Genomic DNA, 25,753 nt, shown 5'->3' on the forward strand with positions numbered 1-25,753 from the left:
CCCTATTAATGATAGCTCATTGATTTTATTTCTCCATTAAATGCTATAAAATGATAACCTAATGAAAGGTTTCGTCAGCAAATTATAACTAAAACAAAAAAATTAATTTATACCACTTCATCAATATTCCACCTAAATTTATGTGTCTGTCAAATTTATAAATATAAATAAAATTAGGATTCTATATTATGATATCGTCTAAAATGGCGAACTTATCTTTCTTATTGTACACCCTTATATATATAATTAGAGGCCTCCTCATTTCCATTGTCGCTTATATCAAGAATAAAATCTCTGGTATGAATAACTTTCCTTTATGAATACAATTTCTTTTCTTTTATCTTAACTTGTAATATTTTATTGCCAACGATATATGGGAAACTGAATCTCCCATATATTTTCTTCATAAAGGACTACTCTCTCAACAATTTTTGGTATATAATTATCCGCCTCATATTAAATCATGAAATTTAATCTTCTGAACATTAAACTTTATGTTAAGAAATTATAGGGAAAATCATATTAACCCATTGGAATTCCAATTAAACAAATAATTTGCCACCACAACCTAGAAAAAGAATGCACTATCATGATATACAAATCGTTCCAGAATTGGAATTAGAATATTGTGATCTTCGATGTTTCTACAATATATTTTGATTTACAATATCATCCATGTAAGTGTATAAATTTTCTTTCTGCAATATATTATGATTTCCAATTATGAAATCTCTTGCCTAGATATTCTATATAATGACCTGATGGCGACATAGGGAAAACTAAATTAAATCCATTGTTTTCATAATTTTTAACAAACATTGGTTTTCTTCATCTTTGTTACTAGTGTAGTAATTTCTTTCGGCTTGCCTTGCACCTATTTTAAAAGGCAATGGCTGCATGGGACGATCTCCCATCCGACCTGCTGATCTCTATCTCTGACCGTCTAGACATTTTCGATTGCCTCAGATTCTCGATTGTTTGCACAACATGGGCTTCCATTGTCCGACCCCGCCTCAACCAGCCCATCCCTTGGCTCCTCCTCTATGTTGGCAACTCAAAAATAAAACACGGCCACACTATTTTCACCTTCTATGATCTAACCACCTACACCTCGTTCTACATTACCAGCCCCATCCCGTTATCCCTCGATAGACCCCATTGGATTGGCTCCAACTTTGGAAGGCTTGTATGTATGGACCAAAACTCCAAACTCCACCTAATCTCACCCCTATCTGGGGCAAAGCAACTACTCCCCTCAGTGAAACTCCCCTATGGCTACCAAGGAAACCTCAACACATATTGGGATGCTCACCAGAACACCTTGAAATTTAGCTCTCATGAGAAAGTAATTCTTTGTCGGGTGCCTGATCATGATTCCGGTAATAATAATGGGCTTTTGCTACTGTGTTTCTGCAGGCCGTATGGTTTGGCAGTTTTGAAGGTCGGAGATGACAAGTGGACCTGGATAGACCTTGAAAGACATTACAAAGATGCCATTGTTTATCAGGGGAAGATCTATGCCATGACAGCTGACACCCTATACTGTTGGGAACATAAAGGCTTGAATGACTTTACAGGGAAGGCCATTATCACCATAACAAATAGTATCTTGAATGACTTTTCAAAGTACCTCGTCGAGTCGAGAGGCAAACTTTTGATGGTTTGTAGGAAAATTAATGAACGAGGCAATCATGGTAAGGCAATGAAAGTGTATGAGCTTGATCTTGATCAAGGACGCCGATTGTGGAGACGGTTTAAGAGCATAGGAGATGATGCAATAATTATGGGTCTGGATTATTGTCGCATAGTATCGACTATTCGCCTTGACAGCACACAAGGGGATTGCATTTATTACTTTGATGAAAGTTGCAATAATGATATTTATAAATCATTTAACTTTTTACTTGTTTACAACTTCAAGAAGAGAAAATATGACCGATTCCCCATTCAGAAGTGTACTTCAGGGACACCCTGGTTCTGGCCTTGTTATGTCAAATAGCATTCCTTTATTTATCAGTTGATAGAATTAGTCAAGCAGCTATTAGCGTCAGGTTTATTGTAATAATTACTCCTTAGTGATGTATTTTTTGTACTGTTATTTTTCAGTGTTATCAATCATCAATACTTATTTGTCAAGGGAAGTTTCTCTAATTTTGCTGAACATTGTACCAAAAATTGATGTTGGACACCATTCAGACTACATTGTGAATTGAGTACCAAGTTTACAAATTATATATCCCAAATTAGAACAAAGTTCATTTAACACAAAATTATAAGGAGACCCTTCACTACCAAGGTGTAGTACATTGTCAATTGAGTACTGTAAGGTACAATTGTACCTTTACTTTTTTATGTGCATGCTTGGATGAATTCTTATGACTGACTTTCTCAATTTTGGAAAATAATCCTACAAATGTATAAAACAATACACGAACTGAAATCATTAAAAAACTATTCATCATGGAAGGCTGTACATGTATTATGTATATATGTTGTAGCATGGTCATGAATGCATGTCGTTACATGTTGTAGCCTGTACATGTATACATGTATTTTGTTACTAATTTCTCCTTGTAAATATGTTGTAACCTGTCCATGTATTATGTATACATGTTTCTTCCTCCAAAAAATAAAAATATATGCATACATGTTTCCATAGTAATAAAAAGTTAATTACTCTCCAATTAATAACTGAGGTCTACATTGGTGATTTGAATTTAATATGGATAAAATAGACATTATTTTAAAATAAATAAAAATATTTTTGCAATTGGAGTTGTTTACTTTATTTATTAGAATAGAATTTGAGAAAACTAATATTGTCTATTAATTAATGTAAGACAGTCTAATGCCAGAAAGAATGTAGATTATTGAGGGGCAAAATTGTATATAAAATAAAAAATATACATTATTGTGTCAGTAATAAATTATGTTATGCTAATATCAGTAATCCATTTGTTACCGATTCAATATAGATCTCTGAAATTTGAAGGAATTTGGAACCATAATGCATTATTTTTAAACTATAACTTTTTCTCAAGTATAGAATGTTTTTCAATTTCTTTAAAAGCATATTGTATATATAGAACTTTTTTTACCGTATAACTTTTAACTAATTTCCTTATGGTAGAAGTACTTTTTACAATTTTTAGTTTGAATATTTATAGATTTTTCTAGGATATTCTGCAAATTATTTTATATTCTGATTATCAAAATAAATTCCATTAGGTCTGAGTTATCTATTTGTTCTCTCCTATAATAAAAATTGTTTTGCACTGTTTTGAAATTATTTTATTACAAATGAAGTTATATTTGAGAAAATTTGATATTAAAGTAATAAAAATGTTAAATTTAAAAGTAAAATCAAAAAGAGGAAATCAAATCTTTTCATTAGAAAAATCGGGTGTCAAATCTTTTCATTTGAAAAATTATTTTTCTGGGACCCACCGGCATTTATTAATAAAGAAATTTTCGCAATAGATGAAATCCCAAACTGGTAATTATAAGATATATATATGTTCCCAATAGATATATTGAAACACAGCAGATGGAACTGGAAACACATTTTTTTATGTAGTATTTTTTATCAAATAAGCGATATGTTGATAATTCGAAGAATATTTATTGTTATTCTAACAATATAACTAAAACTGCAAAAACTAGAAAAAATATTTAAATTAAACACAGTAGTAACATTATTCTCAAAAGTATTATTAAGATTTTTATTTTCATTCACTGGAACATTGACTTGGGGCTTGAAATTTGATTGACGTCTAATCAATAAAAATATAAATAAAAGATAAATAGTTTGAAATGGTTTAGAAAATTAATGAAATATCTTGAATTACCTATCGTTGAGTTCAAACCAGAGGAATTTGAAATAATTTATCAGGACAGAGAGAAAATAGGGCACAAATCAAGAAAAGTATTTGTAAAAGATAAATAGTTTGAAATGATATAATTTATCTTTCAGGTAGTAAATACTGGTGGGTTCACAAAAATATTTTTTCTAATGAAAAGATTTAGAATAATGAGATTTACTGATTTCCTTTTCTAAGAAAGGGCAATATGGTAAAAAAATGTTTTTTTTCTCTCACCTCAGTTTCATGCCAATTAAAAATAGCCCTGTTAAAATTGACACCTGTTAAATCATTAAATCTTTTATTTAGGTCTAGCTTATAGAAAGTACAATTTAAATATGCAATTTTAGACTATTTAAAATATATCTAATCTCAACCAAACAAAAAATAAGATGGAAATGAAAGTTAAATTTATTTTTCTCTTAATATTACATTATATTACATTCCCTTCTATTTTTCACCTCCCCTTTCATCCCCTACTCTCCATCCAAATAGGGTGTTAGGGTTTACCTTCTCATATTAAAATTATAATTTCATTCCATAGTACTACAAGAATCTGTCAATATCTACGAGGGTAAAAAAAAACTATTGCAGAAGACGTAAATTTGATTGGGGGCAGGGGACAAGAGGCCTTGAGTATGTAATAATTCATACATTCAAGGGCTATCATTATATTTACTAGAGAGATATATTAGAGAAGGTTAGGTACTTGAATGGGAAAATTTTATTTTATTTTTCTAATTTTGAATGGGAACAGCTATATATGGATACATGAAGCTAAAACATAGGCAGCTTTTTGATTCATAATTGGCTGAGATTGTTATCAATTCAGAGATATACGGAAAAAAAAAATATTTTCTGAAAATCTAAGCCGGAATACAGTATTTGCAGCTGTTTTTCCACAGATGCGCCTTAAAATTAAACATGATAGAGATGTAAAAACAAATAAATGTATTTGGAGTTACACGGTCCCTTAATTCCTCAAAAAATAAAAAGTAAAAGGAAAAAAAGAAGATGAAAACTGGAAAGATTAAGCAAAAAAATGTAAGATTAAACAATATATTATTCGTTAAGCAAACCCAATTTAGCTTGAACTATATGGTCGAGATGATGTAATCCTTCACCTACAACAAATTAATAACTTTTGTTACTTATGATAAAGTACTGTATAGCATGCTTTTTTTTAGTTAAAAATAAGACTTGTAAAAAGACCAACATGCCAGGAACTGTTATATTCCGAAATTTTAAAACATGATTAAATTACTAAATCAATCATTTCACTTAAATAAATTTTTTTAATTAACTTAACGATCGTTCAGAAAATTTTCTAACTGATTAAAAACGAATCTAAAATTTTGAAATATAAATGAAGTATAAAACTATGTATATTAAAAATTTAGAGATTTAAAAATAAAATAAAATACAACACTAGGAATAAAATTATAATCATTCGATAAATTAGTAACTTAGAAAATCCGTTACAATTCTTGAAAATCCGTTACAATTCTTTTGAATTTTTAGGAAAGAAGAAATTGATTTAATTAGATTCGTGTGAATAAATAACCAATTGAATATATATAATTATAAAAAAATTATGAACTTTCGATTTGAATTTATGAAAGAAATGGAATTTAAATCAATTAAATGAGACCATATTAAAATTTTGAATTGTTTGAACCTTTGGATTAACTCCAACACGAATCTTGAAGCACCCCCTTTAATAAACCCCCTCTCCCCTTTCCCTCTTCCCTCTCTGCCCGTGAGACCCCCCAACCCAGCGCCCCCCCCCCCTCTGCTTTGTTCTTACGCCAAACCCCCCTCACCTGTTCCCTTCCTCTCTTCTACGCCAAAACCAGGGGCTCCGCCCCCCTCCTCTCTCGTCGCTACAGTGGCCAGCCACCAACCCCCGCCCCTGGTTCTCTTCTCTCGCTCTCTATCCGTGAAAACACCACCACAGCCCCGCCTCTCCTTTCCTCCCATGAAACCCTAACCCTAACCCGTGCCGTACCCGCCCTCTCTGTCTCTGTCTCTATCTCTCTTTTCTCTTTTTTTTACAAATTTATGTCACCAAACCCGGTTGGGATTTCCCTCCTCTTTCATCTTTTGGGGTTGCGGTTTTTGCTCATACCTGTTAAGGGTTTCTTGTGCTTTGTTGTGTGCTTGCGCTTGTGAAGCTTGAGGCGAGGCTAGAAGTAAGGTGGAGAAGGCAACAACCGACTACGACTACCGACCTTCGCCATGACGTGAGTCGGAAGCACAAATCGAATCTGAAATTTCATTCGGTAATGTTCTAAATTACTTAGTTGCTTCTTTTAAATGTGAAATTTCTAAGAATTTGTGTTAATTGCTTGTGGTTGTTTAACATGATTGAAATCTGATTTTTAATTGAGAAATTTTATGTTTTTCGTATGCGGGTTAGGAAATGATCTTTGTGACAAACTTTCTTTATTTTAATGTTTGTACCGTGTGCCTCTATTGATATAAATTGTAACCGGTACCAGTATTTTACGATTCTGGTACCATTAGGGGCTGTTTTGTAAGCTTCCAGCTTTCTGCAGCGTTCTAGAGTAAATCTGCAACGTTCTAGGGTCTGTTATGTAAATTTCCAGTATTCTGACAGCTCTGGGTCAATTCTGGTAAATGACAGGGTTTGTAGTGTAAAATTTCGGGTCTGACAGGGTTCAGGGACTGAACTGTGACAGAAAAATTAATTTGTTTAGAAAACAGTTCCTGACTAGGGACCTCTTCGTAACAGGATGTAAAAAGTTGTATGATAAGCCTTTTTCAATGAGAATTTCATAGAAATACTAGTTGCAAAATGTATAAAACTTAAGTAATGTTTTCAAACATAAATTTAAATAAAAGAAAGAATAGTTTTGAAGTTTATTTGATAAATTGTGAGCACGGATAATTATTTAGAAACGATAATACAAGTGATCAAGTAGTGATAAATAACTAGATACTTAAGTGACTCAAATTGTAAACAAAATAAAAATAGAAATAACCGTTGTGTTATTTATTATCGCTAAACTAATATAATTAATACACCTAAATTATTATAAAAATAAAGAAAGCATGTATCTAAGTATATATGATAAATATATAACTATATATAAGGAATTATGATTTCTTAACATAATATTCTACAATATATATGGAAGAGGTTATAACATATATTTTGCAAAGATGACATCATATAGCTTTTTAATACGTTTTTACATGTTCTTATTACTAAGCATAACACACACAGACACACATATATATATATTCATGAACTTTCTAACAAACATTATAAGAATGACTAATATAGTTTAACAAATTCTTTGAGACTATACTTACCGAATAATATATGTACATCTACAATAATACTAATTTTATCTAACATTTATAATTAAGGATTAGCTTAGTAGTTAGTAAATAAGTAAAGTAGGCATTTCTATAAACTAAAATGTGTATAAATAACAGCCATAATATTAAGAACGTAATTATTCATTAATAAATATAATTACTATATCTAGTTATTAAAAAAATATAATATAGTTTACCTTACATGCTTAATTTTATATGTTAAATCTTATACAGTATATGTCTAACAATGTATTAAATAAAACACCCAACACATAATAAAATAAAAGTTTCATAATAAGTTTTTAAATTAAAACATTCTTTTAAACATTTTTCGAACTTGTACAAAAATTCGTTGTTAATTATTAAAGGACCAATTTATTTAGCAACGGAAAGTATTTATTGGACATAGATTCGAAATGACTAATTAAACGTAGAAATTAATTTAGTTATAAAAATAACGAATTGCGCGACTTAGGAATAAATTAATTAGAAAACGCGTACAATAATTAAAGGTTCTGTTTTTAAAATTTTATAAAAGAATTATACATCTAGAATATAAAATAACCAAACTATATTAAAACGGATTATAAAAATTGCAATGACCATACAATCAATATATTTTTATTAAAATATTCGCATTAGAGATTTTTGATTATAAATTTACTTTCGAAATCGAATTTTGATCAATTAAAATTAATTGTAGTCCGTTTAAAATAAATCAAAGTAGATAGGCAATTAGAATATATTAGTTAAGTAAAACCCGTTAATTTACCGTAGCTCTCGAACAATTATTTTTATTTACGAATAATTCGACATTTGAATTTCGACAAGCAATATATCTTCAAATTAAATTATTAAATATATAAATTAATTTAGGATTAAATTAGATTAAATTAGATCAAAGTGAATGATCAATATCTGACGAACTTATAAAGAAATTAAGATTAACGCTAAGCTCGATGACATGAAATTAAATAATTAATATATGCCTAACCGGATCAGACTGACTGAATCGGTAATTTTATAAAATCGAACTAATCGAGAAATTGAATTGCACATTAACTGGGACGAGGGTTATAATAAATTAGCATAGATTTTAATTAGTTTAAATTACGTGATCACAGATCAGTCGACTCCGTACGAGTCCGACCCGTGGGCCGATCCGACTGACCCGCAGATCGGAGCATACGTGGAGCACGCTTATTTTTAGCGACAGAGACTCCAGCCCCCTCAGGTGTGGGATATCTGAATTATTCTTTTCGTGGGCGTACTCTTACCAGTCGATCCATCTGACCTGACATTCGCACTTTATTTTTAAGTAGTTGCATTAAAACTTTAGAGCATGTTTATCCTTTCTGCACTGTAGGTAGAATTGCATAAACCCTGAAAAACCTGAATTTACTGTATTTTAGGAGTAGAATAATTAAATAATATTATAACTATATTATTAGAATATTAGGTTATTAGATGTCTCCTTCTCGTGGAAGACATTATATTATTATTATGATACGTGCATTGCATGCATTGGTGAGAGCTGAGCAGGGCCGAGTGACTTCGTTCCGTCTTGGTGTCACTTGGCATGGGACGGCCCGACAGCCACTGAGCCGAGCGTCACTTGATTCTCGGATGGTCTTAGGATTTATATTATATGTATAAACCTTGATTATATATCTTTTTCGATTCATTTTACCATTGTGTGCGGGCCGGACTCGAGCCCCGAGGCACGGACGATTCGGGATTTATTCCTTCCCTACATTAGGAGCTACTCTGCCTAGAACGGGATTCCAAGCCGGGTAGTGTTGGGTAGAATCTTGTACGGGGTTCCAGCACCGGTTTGGGTAGAATCCAAAACGGGATTCCAAGCCGGGTAGTGTTGGGTAGAATCTTGTGCGAGGTTCCAGCACCGGTTTGGGTAGAATCCATGTGTGGTGTCCTATTGGTCTGGCCGGACGGTAGAGTTCTCTTCTGCTCATGAGGAAAGAGATTAACTTTTTACGACTTGCATTGTATGATTTCTCCTATTGGATATGTTTGGGTGATGAATCGTTAGGTGAGATGACACACCGGATTTTGGTAAAGGTATAACCATCGGCTAGTGTGCAGTTCTTGTGGGCAATGCGCGATGTCATTAGGCAACGTGTATCATTGTTCCCTGATCACAGTCCTTGGATTATATTATTCATATTCTTTTGGTAAAGGTATAACCATCGGCTAGTGTGCAGTTCTTGTGGAGCAATGCTCGATGTCACTAGGCAACGTGTATCATTGCACTCTGATCACAGTCCTTGGATTATATTATTCGATTCTTTTGATCCTATTGGCACGGCACGGGGTGATTTACTTTATCCATATTATTATTATTATTATTGTATTTGGACACACAGTGCAATGAGTACTGGATTCCGATTTGATTTGTATCCGATATTACACCTTGATTTTATTTTGGGTTTATTTCGCATGTTGGCATAATAGAATAATCGCATCATGACATCATTCAAAAGTATTATAAGTTCTATTAAATATTAATATAGGTTTACACATGTGCATATTTTAATTGTATTCATTTTATAAAATAAAAGTGCTTTGACCGTAGAGGATCCCTGAGGGGATAATTCTGGGTCACATACTGGGCGATTCGTCGCTCACCCACAAGTTGTTTCGTGGGTTTTAGGTACAGCATCTGGCGATCCGCAGCAGGAGTTGTCAGGAGTTGTCCCCGATGGCCACACCGCTTGATTAGCTAGAGTTAGACTTTTGATTAGGTTTACGAGTCCCGTATTCCTGTGTTATATATACGGGCTCGATAGATCATGTATCCCCTTCTATAGATGTTGTTATTTGGATCCGAGATGGATCAGATTATAAGTTATATACGTGTATGTTTATTTATTAGCTATGTGACTGATGCTTGATATTTATATTATTTTGCTTCCGCTGCTGTTTGATTTATTATTGATGATTAGCCTTGCGTGCTTAATGACTAATTAAGCACGAGGCGAGGTTGATCACACCTTAATCCAGAATTCCTGGTTTGGGGTGTGACAGGAACAACCAAACATGAGGGCACTGTACCGATAAATACCAGTCCGTAGTGCACAATTTTTGAAATTTGCCCTAAAATAGTTTGGAAAGCAAAAATTCAGCATTTCAAAGGGTAATCTGGTTCACTTTATTTGTAATCGGAATAGTGTGAGTTTGGGGAAAACAGTAGATGTTGTAATAAAATATTCATGTGCTCATATCATCGTTTAATATGCCAATGCATCTTGAGAACCCATGCCAGCAAACTACGAAGGCGAAAACTCATTTATGTAGTGCATCTAGCGTGAGGACTAAAACAGATTATTCAACTATTATAAAAAAATAAATAAACTTACTATGTTGGTCTTCATAATTAGCAAGGCCAGAACCAACTCGGTGGGGGAAAATGCATAGATGAATCTTGCGCACAACAAGGCTTATAAGTCTGCTCCCCCAAGTCAAAAACTCCAAAATTATGGTTTGGAAGAGATTTTTGAGCATTATGAGAGCAGCGCGACATTTGATTAGTAAAATAAATGCAGTTCCCTCGTATATCATTACGACCGGAACTCGACACCACGTAGGAACAATTGGCACTGAAAAACAATGCATCATCTCCTATGCTGCTAATACTGTTGAGTGATACAACATAATCATCTACAATCTTAAATTTATACAATTGTACTTGCTTCGGTTTGTGATTTTCCAAACTAGCACTTTCTTTCTTGTCTATCATCAGCATGACGAGTTCACCGTTCCACTGTAGGAGGTACTTTGTCCAACACGAGCAAAGGTCTGAGATGATGAGCATGCGTCCGAAAGAAGGGTCTCGGACATTCCAGTAATAGAGAGTATTCATTGTAATGGCATAAACTTTCCCTCTATGTACAATGATATCCTGACAAGTCGGCACCGGTCTGTAATTACCCATGCAAGTCCAGATTCCATCTCCAAGTATCGTAAACAATAAGCTTCCCTGCTGGGTCAGGCAAAAAGCTAGTATTATTTTGTTGTTGTAGGGAAAGTGACACATAATTATTTTCTTCGGGTGCTCTTTTTTTATGGAGGGGAGAAGGACATGGGTACCCGTAAGAGGCTTGATTGCATGGATCTGGAGTTGTGTGTCATGGGTCACAAGCCAGCCCCTATAGGAGCCCAGCCAGTGGTGGCCGCGAAGCGAGGGGACAGGAATCCGGACATAATAATAGGCAGCGGTGCTGAGATCATAAAAAGTGAGGACACTGCAGTTGAGGTTGGTGTCGGAGTTTTGAGCACAGCAGAGTAGCCATGGGACAGGTTGGCCTCGACAGAACGGAGGGAAAGAACGGCAGATTGTTTTGGCCCAGGAGGTGCACACAATGGAGAGTCCGACGGATGTGGGGACATCAAGGCTGTCTGTAATGGAAAGCAATAGGTCGGGTGGAAGATTGGCCCAGGATGAGGGATTTTGGCTACTCATGCTGTGAACAGACACTGATTGATATCATTGTCAAGAAATTCAAATACAAATACAATTCGGTTGTGGGTGTAAGAGTTCATATATTTACTATTTGAGAGATAAAAGAAGGTTAAGTAATAGCAAAGGAAGGAAATATTTGTTAATTTTGTAATTTGAAATGATAGCTATATCTAAAAATAGGCAGTAGGTAGCGTGTTAATTCATAATGCGCTGTGTTTGCATATTTGTTATCTATTGACAGATTATTTGAAGAAACACATTTATTGAAAATCTAAACTGAAATAGAAACTAAATATATGTATTTTTGCTTCCTGATGTATAATATATAGTTGTCAAATATTTGCACATTCCTTAAAATTTCCTTGATCTTCTCTAGTTAAATTTAGCCTTAAATATGAGCAAAGGATTACATTATTATTTCCGAGGATCAAATATTGTGATATGTCATTAGCAAATATCATCTAGTTTACAAATAAACAAGTTATTTAATTGCAAAGGAAATCAGATTACTCTCTGAATTGCATATTGTTTGGCCTAATTTGCAATACAGAGTAGAGTCCGTTGTTTCTTTATTCTTGCAAAGTTGCAATAAACTTATTCTCGATTAATATTTAGCATAATGTAAGAACTTTCAGGTCTAACAGATACTACTAATTCCTTGGGCTGAACATAATTAAATGTTGAAATGCAAGCAATAATGGGCTCAAAGGCATACCAATTGATATATAATAATTACTAGATAATTTACAATTTCATTAACACTGCTCATCTTTTTTATTAACACAAGTAATTTCAATATTTCAATATATAGACAATTTTATCCTTCATAATTTTTTTTCTATAGAAACTATACTCTAATTAAAAGTTATGTTTATAAAATTATGTTATTTTGTTTAAAATATGTTTCTCTCTCATATGTTATTATATATTAGAGGAGAGATTTGATTACACCCTTTTTTGGTGACACCGGATTACACCCTATGTTTACAAAGTCAAAACAGTCAATCCAAACTGTTCAACTTGTTGGATATGTTAAAATGTGCTTGCAAATCAAATTTTACATTTTTCTGAATTTTTTTTACTATTTATTAAGATGGGTACAAAAATTCAATGGTCTGAATATAGCGATTTTGTTAAAATAACATAATTTTATAACATAGCGAAACCCTCAAGCCAATGAAGTAGTGAATAATAGAAATGATCCTTAATATGATCTTTGAGAATATATGCTTAATTTAAATGAAATTTATAATTCTTAAACCTTTTAAGTTTTATTGTTGGAGCAATAGAGTGTTCAACAAGGAACCTATTTGAGCTTTTTGTTGTTAATATAAAGATTTTGCCAATAATGGCTTTTATTTTTTGTCGTACAATTTTCTTTTAATTTTACTTTTATTCTGATACATACAAAAATAAGTGATAATGAACCTGACACATGACAACATCAGGTTAGATCCGAAATGTTTGTTATGCCTCATCACGAATCTTTAAGGAACACCGTGAATCTACACAGGCTTGAATTTTTTTCCCAACTCGATTGGGACTTGGGAGCTAACCTAACTCGATCAAGGATGGCAAAGAATGAGCACTCATTTGGTTGTGGGATGCGAGAGGGACCTTTGATAATATAATTGTTTATATACAGTGTGAAGAGAAATTATATGGTTAATTTTCCAATTTAGGGTGCATGAGAGCTATATATGGCTACATGAACCAAATAAAAATAAAAATAGGCAACACGCATTTATTCAGATTCGCTATTTTTTAATGTTAATATATTATCTATTGGAAGATATATTTAAAGAATGGTATTTATTGAATGTCTGAACATAAATAGAAAATAAAATAGATATATTTATATTTCTTGTATAATTGTTATGAAATATAACATATAGATACCACCTGACTATTTCCTTGGATTAAACTATTTGTATAGTTGAATCCAGCCCCAAAGTTAGGCATCATACTATTTAATGCTTTTTGTAGTAAATTGTATTAATAATCTATTCAGAGAATGATATCTTGCTTGATTCAATATATATAGGATCCTCTGAGGTAACAAGAATCTTTTTGTTTAGAACAGGACCATCCGATCAAAATCCATGTCAATCCGGCTAGCCCGAGTTAGAATTCACGGGACACCTTTAATATTTGTGTGGACACCTCTAAAAAGAAAAATTCAATTACCTTAGGTTATATTTATTCATCTTCAACCCACGGTTCATTGCTGGCATATTTTTCATAATTGACCCACACATTTAAAGCAAATTAAAAGAAACAAAATTTCCAATATAATCGAATTTAGATCTTTTCCTTTACATAGATATCCTGGATTTGAAAGACACAAAAAAAGGAATAATCTGCTAATCAAGATATAATTTATATTTTATTTTCTTCCTGTGTAAGATCTGTAGACTGTAGTTGTATAAATTATAAGTTTTAAATTTTGGCTATTAAAGTTTTAAATTTTGAGCTATTAAAGTTTTAAAAAATAGAGGCACGGTGGAGACACAAAAAATGGAGGCATTTGAACCTATTGATTCCAGGTAGCACATGCTTGAGTATTGAACCTGAACCTATTGATCAAATAGGTGCCAATTGCCAGACGGTGCATGGTCGTATCATGTAGGTGCCGATTTCCGGATAGAGCATGATCAAGTCTTGTATGTTCTACTGTAGGTAGCTTATGTTGAGTCTTAAACCCGAAACCAGATGATCATGGAGGCACTTCCACTTGTAGCGAATGATCGAAGTCCTGTAGATGCTACTGCATGGTAGTGTCTAATTGAAACCTGACGGTCATGTAGGCGTCATTATTCGGTTAGCACATAATCAAAGTCATGTAAGCGCTTCCACCTATAGCGTATGACTTAAAAACCAGTTGTGAATTTCAGTTGATCACGTAGGCGCTTCCACTTGTAGTGCTTGATCAAGTCATGTAGGCGCTTCCACCTGTAGTGCATGATCGAGGCATGGAACGGTCTGTGTGGTTTACCAATAGTATTACCCTACCTTACTAAATATGAATTGTGGTGCGTTTAACATGACTAATTGTGAATAAATCATGCTTAGACAATTAGATTGCACAAATGAAACAATGATGAACTCTTAGAAATGTTGTACATGAACATTTGCGCAATTGTCTTGATACAGGAGCATTGCATATTATGAACTTGTTTTGAAGTTTGATTGTTATAATTTTATATGTTGTTTCCCTAGCTTGCTGATTTTCTTTCGCGGTATTTGATAATTTCTTAAATTGAACTTGTAATTTTTTTTCTTCACTGATGATAATTTAAAACTTAATTCTTTGGTTCTTATATATTATTGTAGTCTGTATTGTTGGTGCCCTGTGTTTTTTTAGTTTCAGTTGGTCTGATAGGGATAACTCAATTGGAACTGAATACCGCACTAGGAGATTTCAATCACTCACTTTTCCACTTTGTGGATTCCAGGTACAAAGCCCAAGAGACGAAAGTGAGATGTCATAAGTACTATGCTTATATTTCTGATCGAATGAATCTGTTATGGTACTCCAATTGTAAGTATTTAAACTATAGAAGATTCATTTTCTCTTGCCTTGATACATGTAAAACAAATTAGACTTAAGAAATTTACTTCATGTATTGTGGTTCAATTATGTGTCATTGGTAATGTATTTATGTTGTAATTATAAGAATATAATTAGGAACATGATATCCCCTTTGTAATTAAGAATACGATTACCAATTACAATCATAATTAAGAATATGATTGTGATTGGTAATGTATTTATGTATACGTTGTAATTAAGAATATGACCACTGCAAGCACAAGAACGATATTGTTGTTGATGTTATTGTCAACTATCGATTGACTTGCATGTTCTAATTAACATACAAAGAGGGATGTAAATGAAAAGAAACTTTAGAAGGGAATTTCTTATAAAAAGAAACTTTCAAAGGGGATATCATGTATACCCCACAAAAACTTCAAAATTACGTACTCATCCCTTTAATATTTATAAAAAAAAACTAACTGGGTTGATCCAAAAGTCTTCATAATTAGCAAGGCCAGAACCAAATCAGTGGGGACAAATGCATAGGTGAATTTTGCGGACATCATGGCTAGCTTATAATAAATCTGTGTTGCCACGCTTTAACTACCAAAATTATGGTTTGGTTGAGATGTTTCAGCATCATGAGTGCAACGCGACATGTGATTGTTAAAATAAATGTAAATTCCCTGGTATATCATTACATTCAAAACTCGACACCATATAGGAACAATTGGCACCAATAAACCAAGCATCATCCCCTAAGCTTAAAACACAGGGCACCAATAAAATGCAATGTCCATGTTTAGTAATTTTATACAATTAATGTTACTCGTTCGGGTGCGGCATTTTCCAAAATGAGTACCCGTTCATTGTAGCCTATAATATGCATTCGAACACTAAGGAAGCATCGGAGATTACTGCAATAGAGAACATGTGCTGAAAGGCATAAAATTTCCCTTGATGTAGAGCGATATCCTGATAAAAGTTTATATGCAAAGAAGAATTTTTGTTGTCATTTGTCCAAAGAATAAAGAAAGAATAAACATAAAATTGGCACACGCGCGTTAATTGGCACACGCGCGTTAATTGATATTCCCTATTTTTGTAGGTATGTTATATATTCAGAGATATATTTAAAGAAATATAACAAGTTAACAGCTGTTTTATAGATAAGTAATTATTAACATACCTTCTCATTGATTAATGATAATGGTGCATCAAACAATATTATATCCAACAGTGTTTTTATCAATAACATACAATTCAATAATATTGAAAAGTGTAGATTCATTTTTATGACTGAAGAAAACAGATATTCAAATTAATAAGAGCTTCCACATCAAAATGAAAAAAATAAGTCTATTCTTAAAAAAAAAATGGAAAACGACAAATTGACCAGAGATATGTGTCAAGGATGGAGAGTTTAAACAAAGAAGTGAAAAAGAAGAACAAACTAAACTCAATGAATGAAGAGTGCTACTTGTTGTTTAAGTCCTCATAATTAGCAAGGCCAGAACCAAATCGGTGGCGGCAAATCCGTTGGTAAATCTTGTGGACAACATGGCATATAATATGTTTTTTTCCCCAAGTCAAATTTTCCAAAATTATGGTTTGGATGGAATGTTTCACCATCATGAAAGCAACGCGACATTTGATTAGTAAAATAAATGCAATTCCCTTGTATATCATCACGACCCGAACTCGGCACGGCATATGAACAATTGGCACCGAAAAACAAAGCATCACCATCTAGGCTGCTAATACGGTTCGACGAGTACGAATAATCTCCAAGTGGTGCTTTATACAATCGTACGTGGTTTTCCAAACTAATCTTTTTATAATGGTTTATCGTCAGTATGATGAGTTCACTGTTCCACTCTAGGAGGTGCTTTGTCCCCCAGGACAGGAAACCGGTGATGACGGCTCCTTCAGTAGAAGTGCTTTGGAGGTTCCAGTAACAAAGACCATACGTTGAAACAGCATAAAGTTTCCCTTGATATACAATGATATCCATATAGTTGGCACTGTCATCATTCATCCAAGTCCAACTCTCATCTCCGAGTTTCACAGAGGCTAAGTGTCCCTGCTGGGTCAGACAAAAAGCTCGTAATTTATTGGTGGTATTGGGATTGTGCCACAAAATTACTTTCTTCGGGTGCTCCTTTTCTAAACCCTTTGAAGGGAGAAGGACATGGGAACCCGTAAGAGGCTTGATTAGGTGGAGCTGGAGTTGTGGGTCGAGAGTTACGAGCCAGTCCTTGTAGGAGCCCACCCAATGGTGTTCGCAGAGCAAAGCGATCGGGACCCGGATGTAAAAATAAACGGTGGTGTGGAGATCATAAAAGGTGAGGACACTGTAGTTGGGGTTGGTATTGGATTTTCGAGCAGAGCATAGCAGCCACGGGATGGGTTGGTCGTGACAGATTGGAGGGAAGGAAGGGAGCCAGGGACGCAAGGTGGAGGCCCAGGAGGTGCACACAGCAGCAAGTTGGATGGAGGTGGTGACATCAAGGCGATTCGCGATGGAAAGCAGTAGGTCAGGTAGAAGGTTAGCCCAGGAAGAAGTCCGGCGGCTCATGATGTTAACAGACATTGACCTTGTCAACAAATGCAAATATATATATATGCATTTGTGTTGGAATTCATCGTTTATTATGCCTCAACATGAATCATCAAGCTACACCGTGAAACATGCCTGAGTTCCATACCCACCTCAATTGGGAGCTAACATAACGTGATTACGTACAACAAAGGATGAGCTCTAATTAGATTGGGGGGATGGAAGAGGGACCATTGATAACATAAGAGTTCATATATAGTGCAAAGAAGAACTTTTTTTGTCATTTTCCAATTTAGGGTGCGTGAGAGCTATATTTGGGTAAATGAAACAAAAAAAATATATAAACAATAGCGAGCGCGCCTGTTATTTCATATTCCTTATTTGTGTATGATCGACCGTTATCTATTCAGAGATATGTTTAAAGAAAGATATTTATTGAATGACTCACCAAACATAGAAAATAAAATAGATATATTTATATTTCTTCTTGTATAATTGTTGTCAAATATCACATGTTCATCATAATTCACACTACTAATAATATTTATAAACCCTAATATTTTATTTATGGTCAAATTACAAGTGTATGATCCTACTATGTAGTATAAATTGAGGCGTTGATCTGCATGGATAGTTTTGTGTACTAAGGTATAACAATACTCTACTCTAGGTTGATTCGGTTAGTTTAATTGTGATTGGTGATCAGACATTTATATGGTCCCTAGATTTCAGGCTTACTGTCATATCTAATCTATAAAATCTGTTAAGTTTATGTCTTCCAGCCGTGCCGCATACGACATGTACTGTACCGCATGCGGTATGGACTTCTACTTTTATTTGTGAATCTGAGAGTTTCTAATCCTAAAACGATAATGCTCACTCTCGTGTTACAGCACCCTAATCAGACAAGACTGTTAAGGGAATGGTACCCAAACTTTATTCTAAACGAATACAAAGAGATCAATAATTAGCCTAATTACCAAGACATAAGAGGTTTAAGTTCACAGCTACGTTCTTCCTTATTGCCCTTTGTGGTTGAAATAATTAAGGTTTTCCCATCAATGGGAAAGAGAACATGACTTTTGTCTGTAGATATCAAGACCATTGAGTTTCCTAAATTTGGTCCAATTTAGAATTACACTCTCTCGGTCTATAAATTTTAGATCTAGATACTTGATAATATGAGACTTGATAGTATGAGCCTAGCTAATAGTCAATAATGAGTATGGCTAATATAATATCAGTGTTATTTCAGTCTATATAACACCAACTTCAAAATCTATCAAATCGAGTTCAAATGGTGAATTCAAACCGTTCAGACCAATTTACTTTATGAGTGATGCGTTTACATGCAAACTTTTTATATTTTCAAGTTATTTTAGTATCAAATCAAGCGGCAAAAAAATTGAAAAATAAATGTATTTTTAATTAACTTAAAAACTCAAACATTTGACCGCTTGACTTGATATCAAATAAACTCAAAAACTTATAAATTTTACATGTAAACGCACAACTAATGAAGTAGATCGGTTTGAACGGTTTGAATTCACCATTTGAACTCGATTTTATAGGTTTTGGAGTTAGTGTTATATAAGCTGTATTAGCCATGCTCGTCAATAATATATGATTTTCATACTTACAGGACCCACTAGGTGCGCAAACCATCTCTTGACAAACAGGACCCACTGGCTTAAGTCAATTTTCGCTAGCTTCTGGATATGGATAGACATGATCTACCAAGGTTTAACTAGATAGACTGAGAACTCAGTAATTCGGTGCATATAAACCAGGCCTAACCAAAACCCAAACAAAATCAAACTTTGTTTTGCGTGCGCCTGGTCCCTTTGATCCACGTGCCGTAGGAGCTCATGCGCCAAGCGCCATACAAAGACCCCTTACAAGGTATGCAAGCGCCAGACTCAGCTAAACGAACGAAAGATTTAAAACAGAAATATGTTAAAACTCTCGAGGGACTGACAGGGGGCCCAAACCAGTGCCTCCAGTGCACTCAATCCTTACTTCATGAGTTCTGTTAAGCAGACCCCACTCGCCAGTCTATCGCATTACCTTTCTTCCCATCTCGTTCTTTTGATTCTCATGATTATATTTCTTTAAATTTCTCTCCTGTTTTGCTCGGCCCAGACCCGGCCCAAATATAAGGTAAGGTTCCCCTAAATTAACCCATAGTTTGAGTTTAGATCTGCAAACTTCTTATCCGAATCCGGACCAATTAGCACGGTTCAACTAAAAATGCACTTGTCCCTTAATATTTGTGCCAAACCAGATCAGACAGTCCGGATCTGAACTCCAATCTGCACCGTCTGATCAGAATTCGAATTCATATCATTTATTATCTTTTCTTTCATTTCTTTCCTGTTTTATTGGACCCAGATACGGTCCAAATGTGCGGAAGCTGATATTAACACTATAAAATTACTATAAAATTTGTTACTAACATAACGCAATTCAAATTTTTTTATCTCATGGACAAAATTGCCCTTCTTCGTTAAGCAATTACTTCTTTTTGCTCCCTTAAATAGTAAACTTTTTAATGTCTATATATCTTTCTAAATACTTTCTAAATATGTTTTTCTTCATAGAGAGAAAAAAATAAAAATAAAAACAACAGATTGGAGCTATCAATGATTCTATTATTATTTATCGAGCTCTTAAAAGGTTCTTAATTTTTTTTGCATCTTCTTCTCTTTTTTTTCTGAAACAAACTGATTTTTTTAATAACCTTCTATTATCATAATTGAAGCATTGTTTATCAGATAAATAATAGGTAGCACAAATACTCTCTCCCCTCACCACACTCCAAAAAACAAATTAAAAATAAAAAATTTGTATATATATTCCTCCCTGATAACAAAGTAATTGTTTCACAAATTAAAAAGTTTAATTATAACACAAATTTTCAAAATATTACAACATAGTGCATTAAATCTTCATCTAAAGGATATACCAAATATTTTGCATTTTTCTTGAATTTTTGGTCTCATTATACCAAATGAATTTTATTATGTATACAAAATATAATAATTGATATATCCAATAGAAAATAATTAAAAAGATCCAGTCTAGAAAAAATAATATTTATGAAATTTATATACAAATACAATTAGTACCGATAGATTTATTTTGAACAAAAAAATATTTTGCCAAAATAACTTTTTTTTCTTTTCTTTAAGTAGATGCTTGTGGAGTTGGGTAATATAAATGTATATATTGATATTATTTCAATTATATAATAAAAACTTTCATTCTTGTAATATATTTAAAAATATTAAAATGTGATGAAATATATATAAATAAGGAATATTATCAAATATTTATTTAATTTATAGATTTAACTTTTAAAGAAAGAGAACCATACTATAATGTATGTGGGAGAAAGAATATATTAATTAGTTTCTAAAAAAATTAAGGAAACAAAATCTTATAATAATGAATGAGAGATACAGTTTTTAAGAACGTAGTTAATGAAGGATAAATTTGACTATATATTAAAATATTTAGATAGTATTGTGTTAATAAAGATATCAGTAGTGTCAATATCATCACCCAGGTATAACTTACATTTGGTTTTTTTTTTTTCATCTCCTCCCTCCTATTCGATTCATTAATCACATCGTCAATTCCTAGTTTAACATTGTTAGTTACATTAATGCAATAATTCAAGGGGCGGACCTACATGCAACTACAGAGGGGCTGCTGATCCCCACACCTCCCCTCTGGAATTTTATTTGTCTCTCTGAATTCAGATTTGCAAGTTGGATATAAGATGTCCGTACGACATTCAAGTTTATCATATGACAAGTTGTCAACGATTGAAATACAAAAATGCTAAAAGTTTAACATTTTAAAATTACATCAATTACATTAATATCGCTGATTACTTTATAAATTTTGTTTGAAAGAAAGTTGCTACAGTTTGACGAAAGGCTAAAAGTTCAAGTAAAAAGACAATAAAAGAAAGTTCAAGTAAAAGAAGTTCCACAATAAAAGGTGCTGCTAGGCATTGAACGAAAAGAAATAAGAAAAAGTAGAAACTTGCTAAAAAAACTGACTACATTAGCAGCAGTTTATTATGAAAAGCCCGTTTTTATTATTTTTATTGCTAAAAAATACTGATTCGTTAGGGTTAGGATTACATTTGATAAAAGAGGAGAGAGATCAAGTCGCTCGTTTTCATTATTTTTATTGCTCCTATGTCTAACTGACTGTGTTTTTGCCCCCTTTATTTAATGGTAATATTATAATTATTTTATTTAACATAGAATTGTTCAATAAAAAAACAGTATTTTTTATTAAATAAAGTCTTGTAATAATTATAATTAATAATGAATCAATTTCTGGACATCCTACCGTTACCATCGATATATGAAAAATTGAAAACTTATCACCCACGCTTAATAACTTTGGGGATATATATATATATATAAAATCAGTATTTTTCGAGAAGGGTAATTCTAATGTACATCTAATTTTAATGCTACTTCTAAATTTTATGATACCAATATTTGAAAAATATTAGTTAAATTTAAATTTAAAATTTCAGATGTATTCTTAATAATTATTTTGGTATCCAATGCCTCCAGTGCCCTCTGTCCTTACTTGACATCTCGTTCACAGGGGAGCATAATAACATGTGGTCCCCACCATTTATTAATTCGTTGGTGACCTTACCTCATGACATCTGTTAAGCGGACCCCACTCGCCAGTCTCTCACATTACCTTTCTTCCCATCTCGTTCTTTAATTCTCTTGATTATCTTTCTTTTATTTTCTCTCCTTTTTTGCTCGGCCCAGATCCGGCCCAAATATCAGGCAAGATTCCCCCAAATTAACCCATAGTTTCAGTTTAGATCTGCAAATGTCTTATCATAATTGGGACCAATTAGCACAATTCAACTAATAATGCACTTGTCCCTTAACATTCGTTCCAAACCAGATCAGACAGTCCGGATCTGACCTCCAATCTGCATTGTCTGATCAGAATTCGAATTCATATATTTATTATCATTCTTTTGTTTCTTTCCTTTTTTATTGGGCCCAGATCCGGTTCACATGTGCAGGGTATAACTTACATTAATTTGTTCATTTTTTTTGTCATTTTCTCCCTCCTTTTCGATTCATTAATTGACTTCATCAATCCCTAGATTAACCTTGTTAGTTACATTAATGAAAATTTAATTCGGATGTTAAAACCTAGCTACCACAACTTACAATTACACTCAGTTCTTACCATGAGATACATTTAATGCAAGAATTCAAGTTGCCACCCAAGTTTATTTTGATGCTATGGGTGACCGTAATTTGTCTCTCTCCTGCCCCGTCAACCATTATTATTGCATTCATGTATCGAAGGTTATTTTCATAAATTGTTTGTGTTCTATTTTCTTTAATTTTTTTTTTTAAGGTTAGATGGCTTGACGCCATTAACAATACATTGATGTTTAAAAAGTTATGTACAAGCTTTTTATTTTTATTTTTTTCTTGTTTGTTTACTAGCTTGGTTGGTGTTTGATTCTTTGAATTTGGTTCAGATTGAGTGTCGTGTCCTTACCCTCAAGTTGATGAATTAAAAGGAAAAAAACATAAACTGGGTTCTCAAAATAAGCAAATTTGTATTGATGAAAGGAAATACCATTGAACCAGAATTTGAGTCTCTGCCGCATTTCTCTTCTTGACCATCGTCCGATCTAACATGGTAAGTGGAAGTGGTGACATCAATGCTGTCTGCGATGAAAAGCAATAGGTCGGCTGGGATTTTCCCAGTTGCCGGAAGTCCGGCAGTTCATGTCGTTTATAGACATTGATCGCATTGTAACAAAATAGCACCTCCCTTAGCATATCTCTCACTAGGCTTCGGTTGTAGTCAATGTTATGAGAACCAGACCGGGAATACCCATAAACATCATGGTCAACAGTTTACTTGTCCAACCGGTGGGTTAATCGTAGGGGTGTCAATGGTTACGATAAGGAAAGGGTGGAACCAATTTCATATTCATATCTATCAAGAATTGATCTTATTCATACTCTACTTATGCATATTAAGAATTTGCCTATTAAGATTAACGGGTAATGAAACGGTAGCGGACGAATAATGAATAATACAAATATAATAATTTTATTATATTTACAAATAAACAATCAAAACTTATCATGGCGTACATATGCAATCACAATATATTACTAATATAAAATTAAAACACAAATATTCAATCAATTCTAACTATTAGTTTTTATAAAGCAAAAAAAAATGAAAATCACAAAATATGACTTTCAACAAATTGATCAATTCATTGAATAAATAACAAAACATTCATATAAAAAAGTAAAATATTTAGTATATATAATATTCTCCTTACAATAAAATGCATACATTTTCTCATGATATAATTTATTTTATATAATTACCTGTTATCCAACGGATACAAAATAGGCTTACTCGTACTCATACCCATTTATCTAACGAAAAAAATCATTACCCATACCCATACCCAATAAGCTAACTAAAAAAAACAAAAATCTTACCAATACCCATCTTATCGAATATGATACAGGTAGGATAAATGGGTGTCATTGACACCCCTATTTAATCGGTTCAACTTCTAATATTTTAATATAATTATAATTTATTAATTTGTAATTCAAAAGCTCAAACGTGGATATAAGATGTCCCTACGACATTCAAGTTTATCTAAGCAGCGGAAATAATATATATATGAGTAGGGATCAAGTTACAACAACTATTTTTTACATTTTCAAAGTCCAAATCATCAATCCAAGTGTTAGATGTGATCTCTACAATAAAATGTGCTTGGAAACCAAATTTTACATTTTTTGGAATTTTTTTACTATTTATTAAGATGGGTACAAAAACTTGTCAAATTTAGACCATTGAATTTTGTACCTATCTTAATAAATAGTAAAAAAATTCCAAAAATGTAAAATTTGGTCTCCAAGCACATTTTATTGTAAAGATCATATCTAATGGTTTGGATCGACGATTTGGACTTTAAAAATGTAGAAAATGGTTGTTGTAACTTGTTATAACTCAAAAATTATTGTAACTTGATCCCTCCTATATATATATATATATATATAGAGAGAGAGAGAGAGAGAGAGTGACTAATCTGCATTCGAATGTATATGGGCCGAAATACATACGGTCCAAATTTGACTTTTCAAAATCCAAACGGTCGATCCGAACCGTTCATCTTATTCTCCATATTAATATGTGCTTGGAGACCAAATTTGATATTTTTCTGAAATTTTTTACTATTTATTAAGTATTTTACAAAATTGTTGATCCAACGGTGGCTTAACATAACAGTAAAATCAGCAGCCACCGTTGGATCAACAATTTTGTAAAATATTTAATAAATAGTAAACAAATTCGGAAAAATGTAAATTTTGGTCTCCAAGCACATATTAATATGGAGAACAAGATGAACGGTTCGGATCAACTGTTTAGATTTTGAAAAGTCAAATTTGGACTGTATGCATTTCGGATCATATACATTCAAATGCACATTAGTCACTCTCTCTCTATATATATATATATATTAATTTATATGACAAGTTGTGAACAGTTGAAATACAAGTAGCCTCATACAAAAATGTTAAAAGTTTAACATTTTAAAATTACATCATGTACATTAATATCGGTGATTACTTTATAAGTTTTGTTTGGATAATTTCTATTCTTACCAATAGCATTGAAAGAAAGTTGCTACAGTTTACCGAAAGGCTAAAAGTTCAAGTAAAAAGCCAATAAAAAAAAGTTCAATTAAAAGAAGTTCCACAATAAAAAGGTGCTGCTAGGCATTGGACGAAAAGAAATAAGAAAAAGTAGAAACTCGCTAAAAAACTGACTACATTAACAGCAGTTTATTATGAAAAACCCGTTAATTAAACCGTTTTCACCCGTCTAATTACATAAGTGGTCTCTTTAATGAA

The 25,753-nt window shown here is 32.9% G+C and overlaps 3 protein-coding genes and 1 long non-coding RNA gene across 4 annotated transcripts; 2 read left to right on the forward strand and 2 right to left on the reverse strand.

Moving 5' to 3' along the window:
- Positions 1 to 889: 889 nt before the first annotated feature.
- Positions 890 to 1,999, forward strand: LOC144560196 (putative F-box protein At4g22060). Its single transcript, XM_078309373.1, has one exon. It carries the CDS (start codon positions 890 to 892, stop codon positions 1,997 to 1,999), a length of 1,110 nt encoding a protein of 369 aa, XP_078165499.1.
- A 3,653-nt stretch (positions 2,000 to 5,652) lies between these two features.
- Positions 5,653 to 10,162, forward strand: LOC144560717 (uncharacterized). Its single transcript, XR_013513453.1, has 3 exons — positions 5,653 to 6,142; positions 8,333 to 8,442; positions 9,880 to 10,162. It is a non-coding gene; the product is annotated as an uncharacterized LOC144560717 (long non-coding RNA).
- Positions 10,163 to 10,602: 440 nt separating this feature from the next.
- Positions 10,603 to 11,688, reverse strand: LOC144560197 (putative F-box protein At4g17565). The gene has a single exon (XM_078309375.1). The coding sequence runs from the start codon at positions 11,686 to 11,688 to the stop codon at positions 10,603 to 10,605; it is 1,086 nt and encodes a 361-aa protein (XP_078165501.1).
- A 4,877-nt stretch (positions 11,689 to 16,565) lies between these two features.
- Positions 16,566 to 17,819, reverse strand: LOC144560198 (putative F-box protein At4g17565). Its single transcript, XM_078309376.1, has one exon. The coding sequence runs from the start codon at positions 17,817 to 17,819 to the stop codon at positions 16,728 to 16,730; it is 1,092 nt and encodes a 363-aa protein (XP_078165502.1). The 3' UTR covers positions 16,566 to 16,727.
- Between the last annotated feature and the right edge of the window lie 7,934 nt (positions 17,820 to 25,753).

This window comes from Carex rostrata, chromosome 10 (assembly GCF_964058835.1).
Source record: "Carex rostrata chromosome 10, lpCarRost1.2, whole genome shotgun sequence".
Lineage (NCBI taxonomy): Eukaryota > Viridiplantae > Streptophyta > Magnoliopsida > Poales > Cyperaceae > Carex > Carex rostrata.

Coding starts and splice junctions, on each gene's coding strand:
- LOC144560196 (XM_078309373.1), top strand. CDS start 890: ATGGCTGCATGGGACGATCTCCCATCCGACCTGCTGATCTCTATCTCT.
- LOC144560197 (XM_078309375.1), bottom strand. CDS start 11,688: ATGAGTAGCCAAAATCCCTCATCCTGGGCCAATCTTCCACCCGACCTA.
- LOC144560198 (XM_078309376.1), bottom strand. CDS start 17,819: ATGTCTGTTAACATCATGAGCCGCCGGACTTCTTCCTGGGCTAACCTT.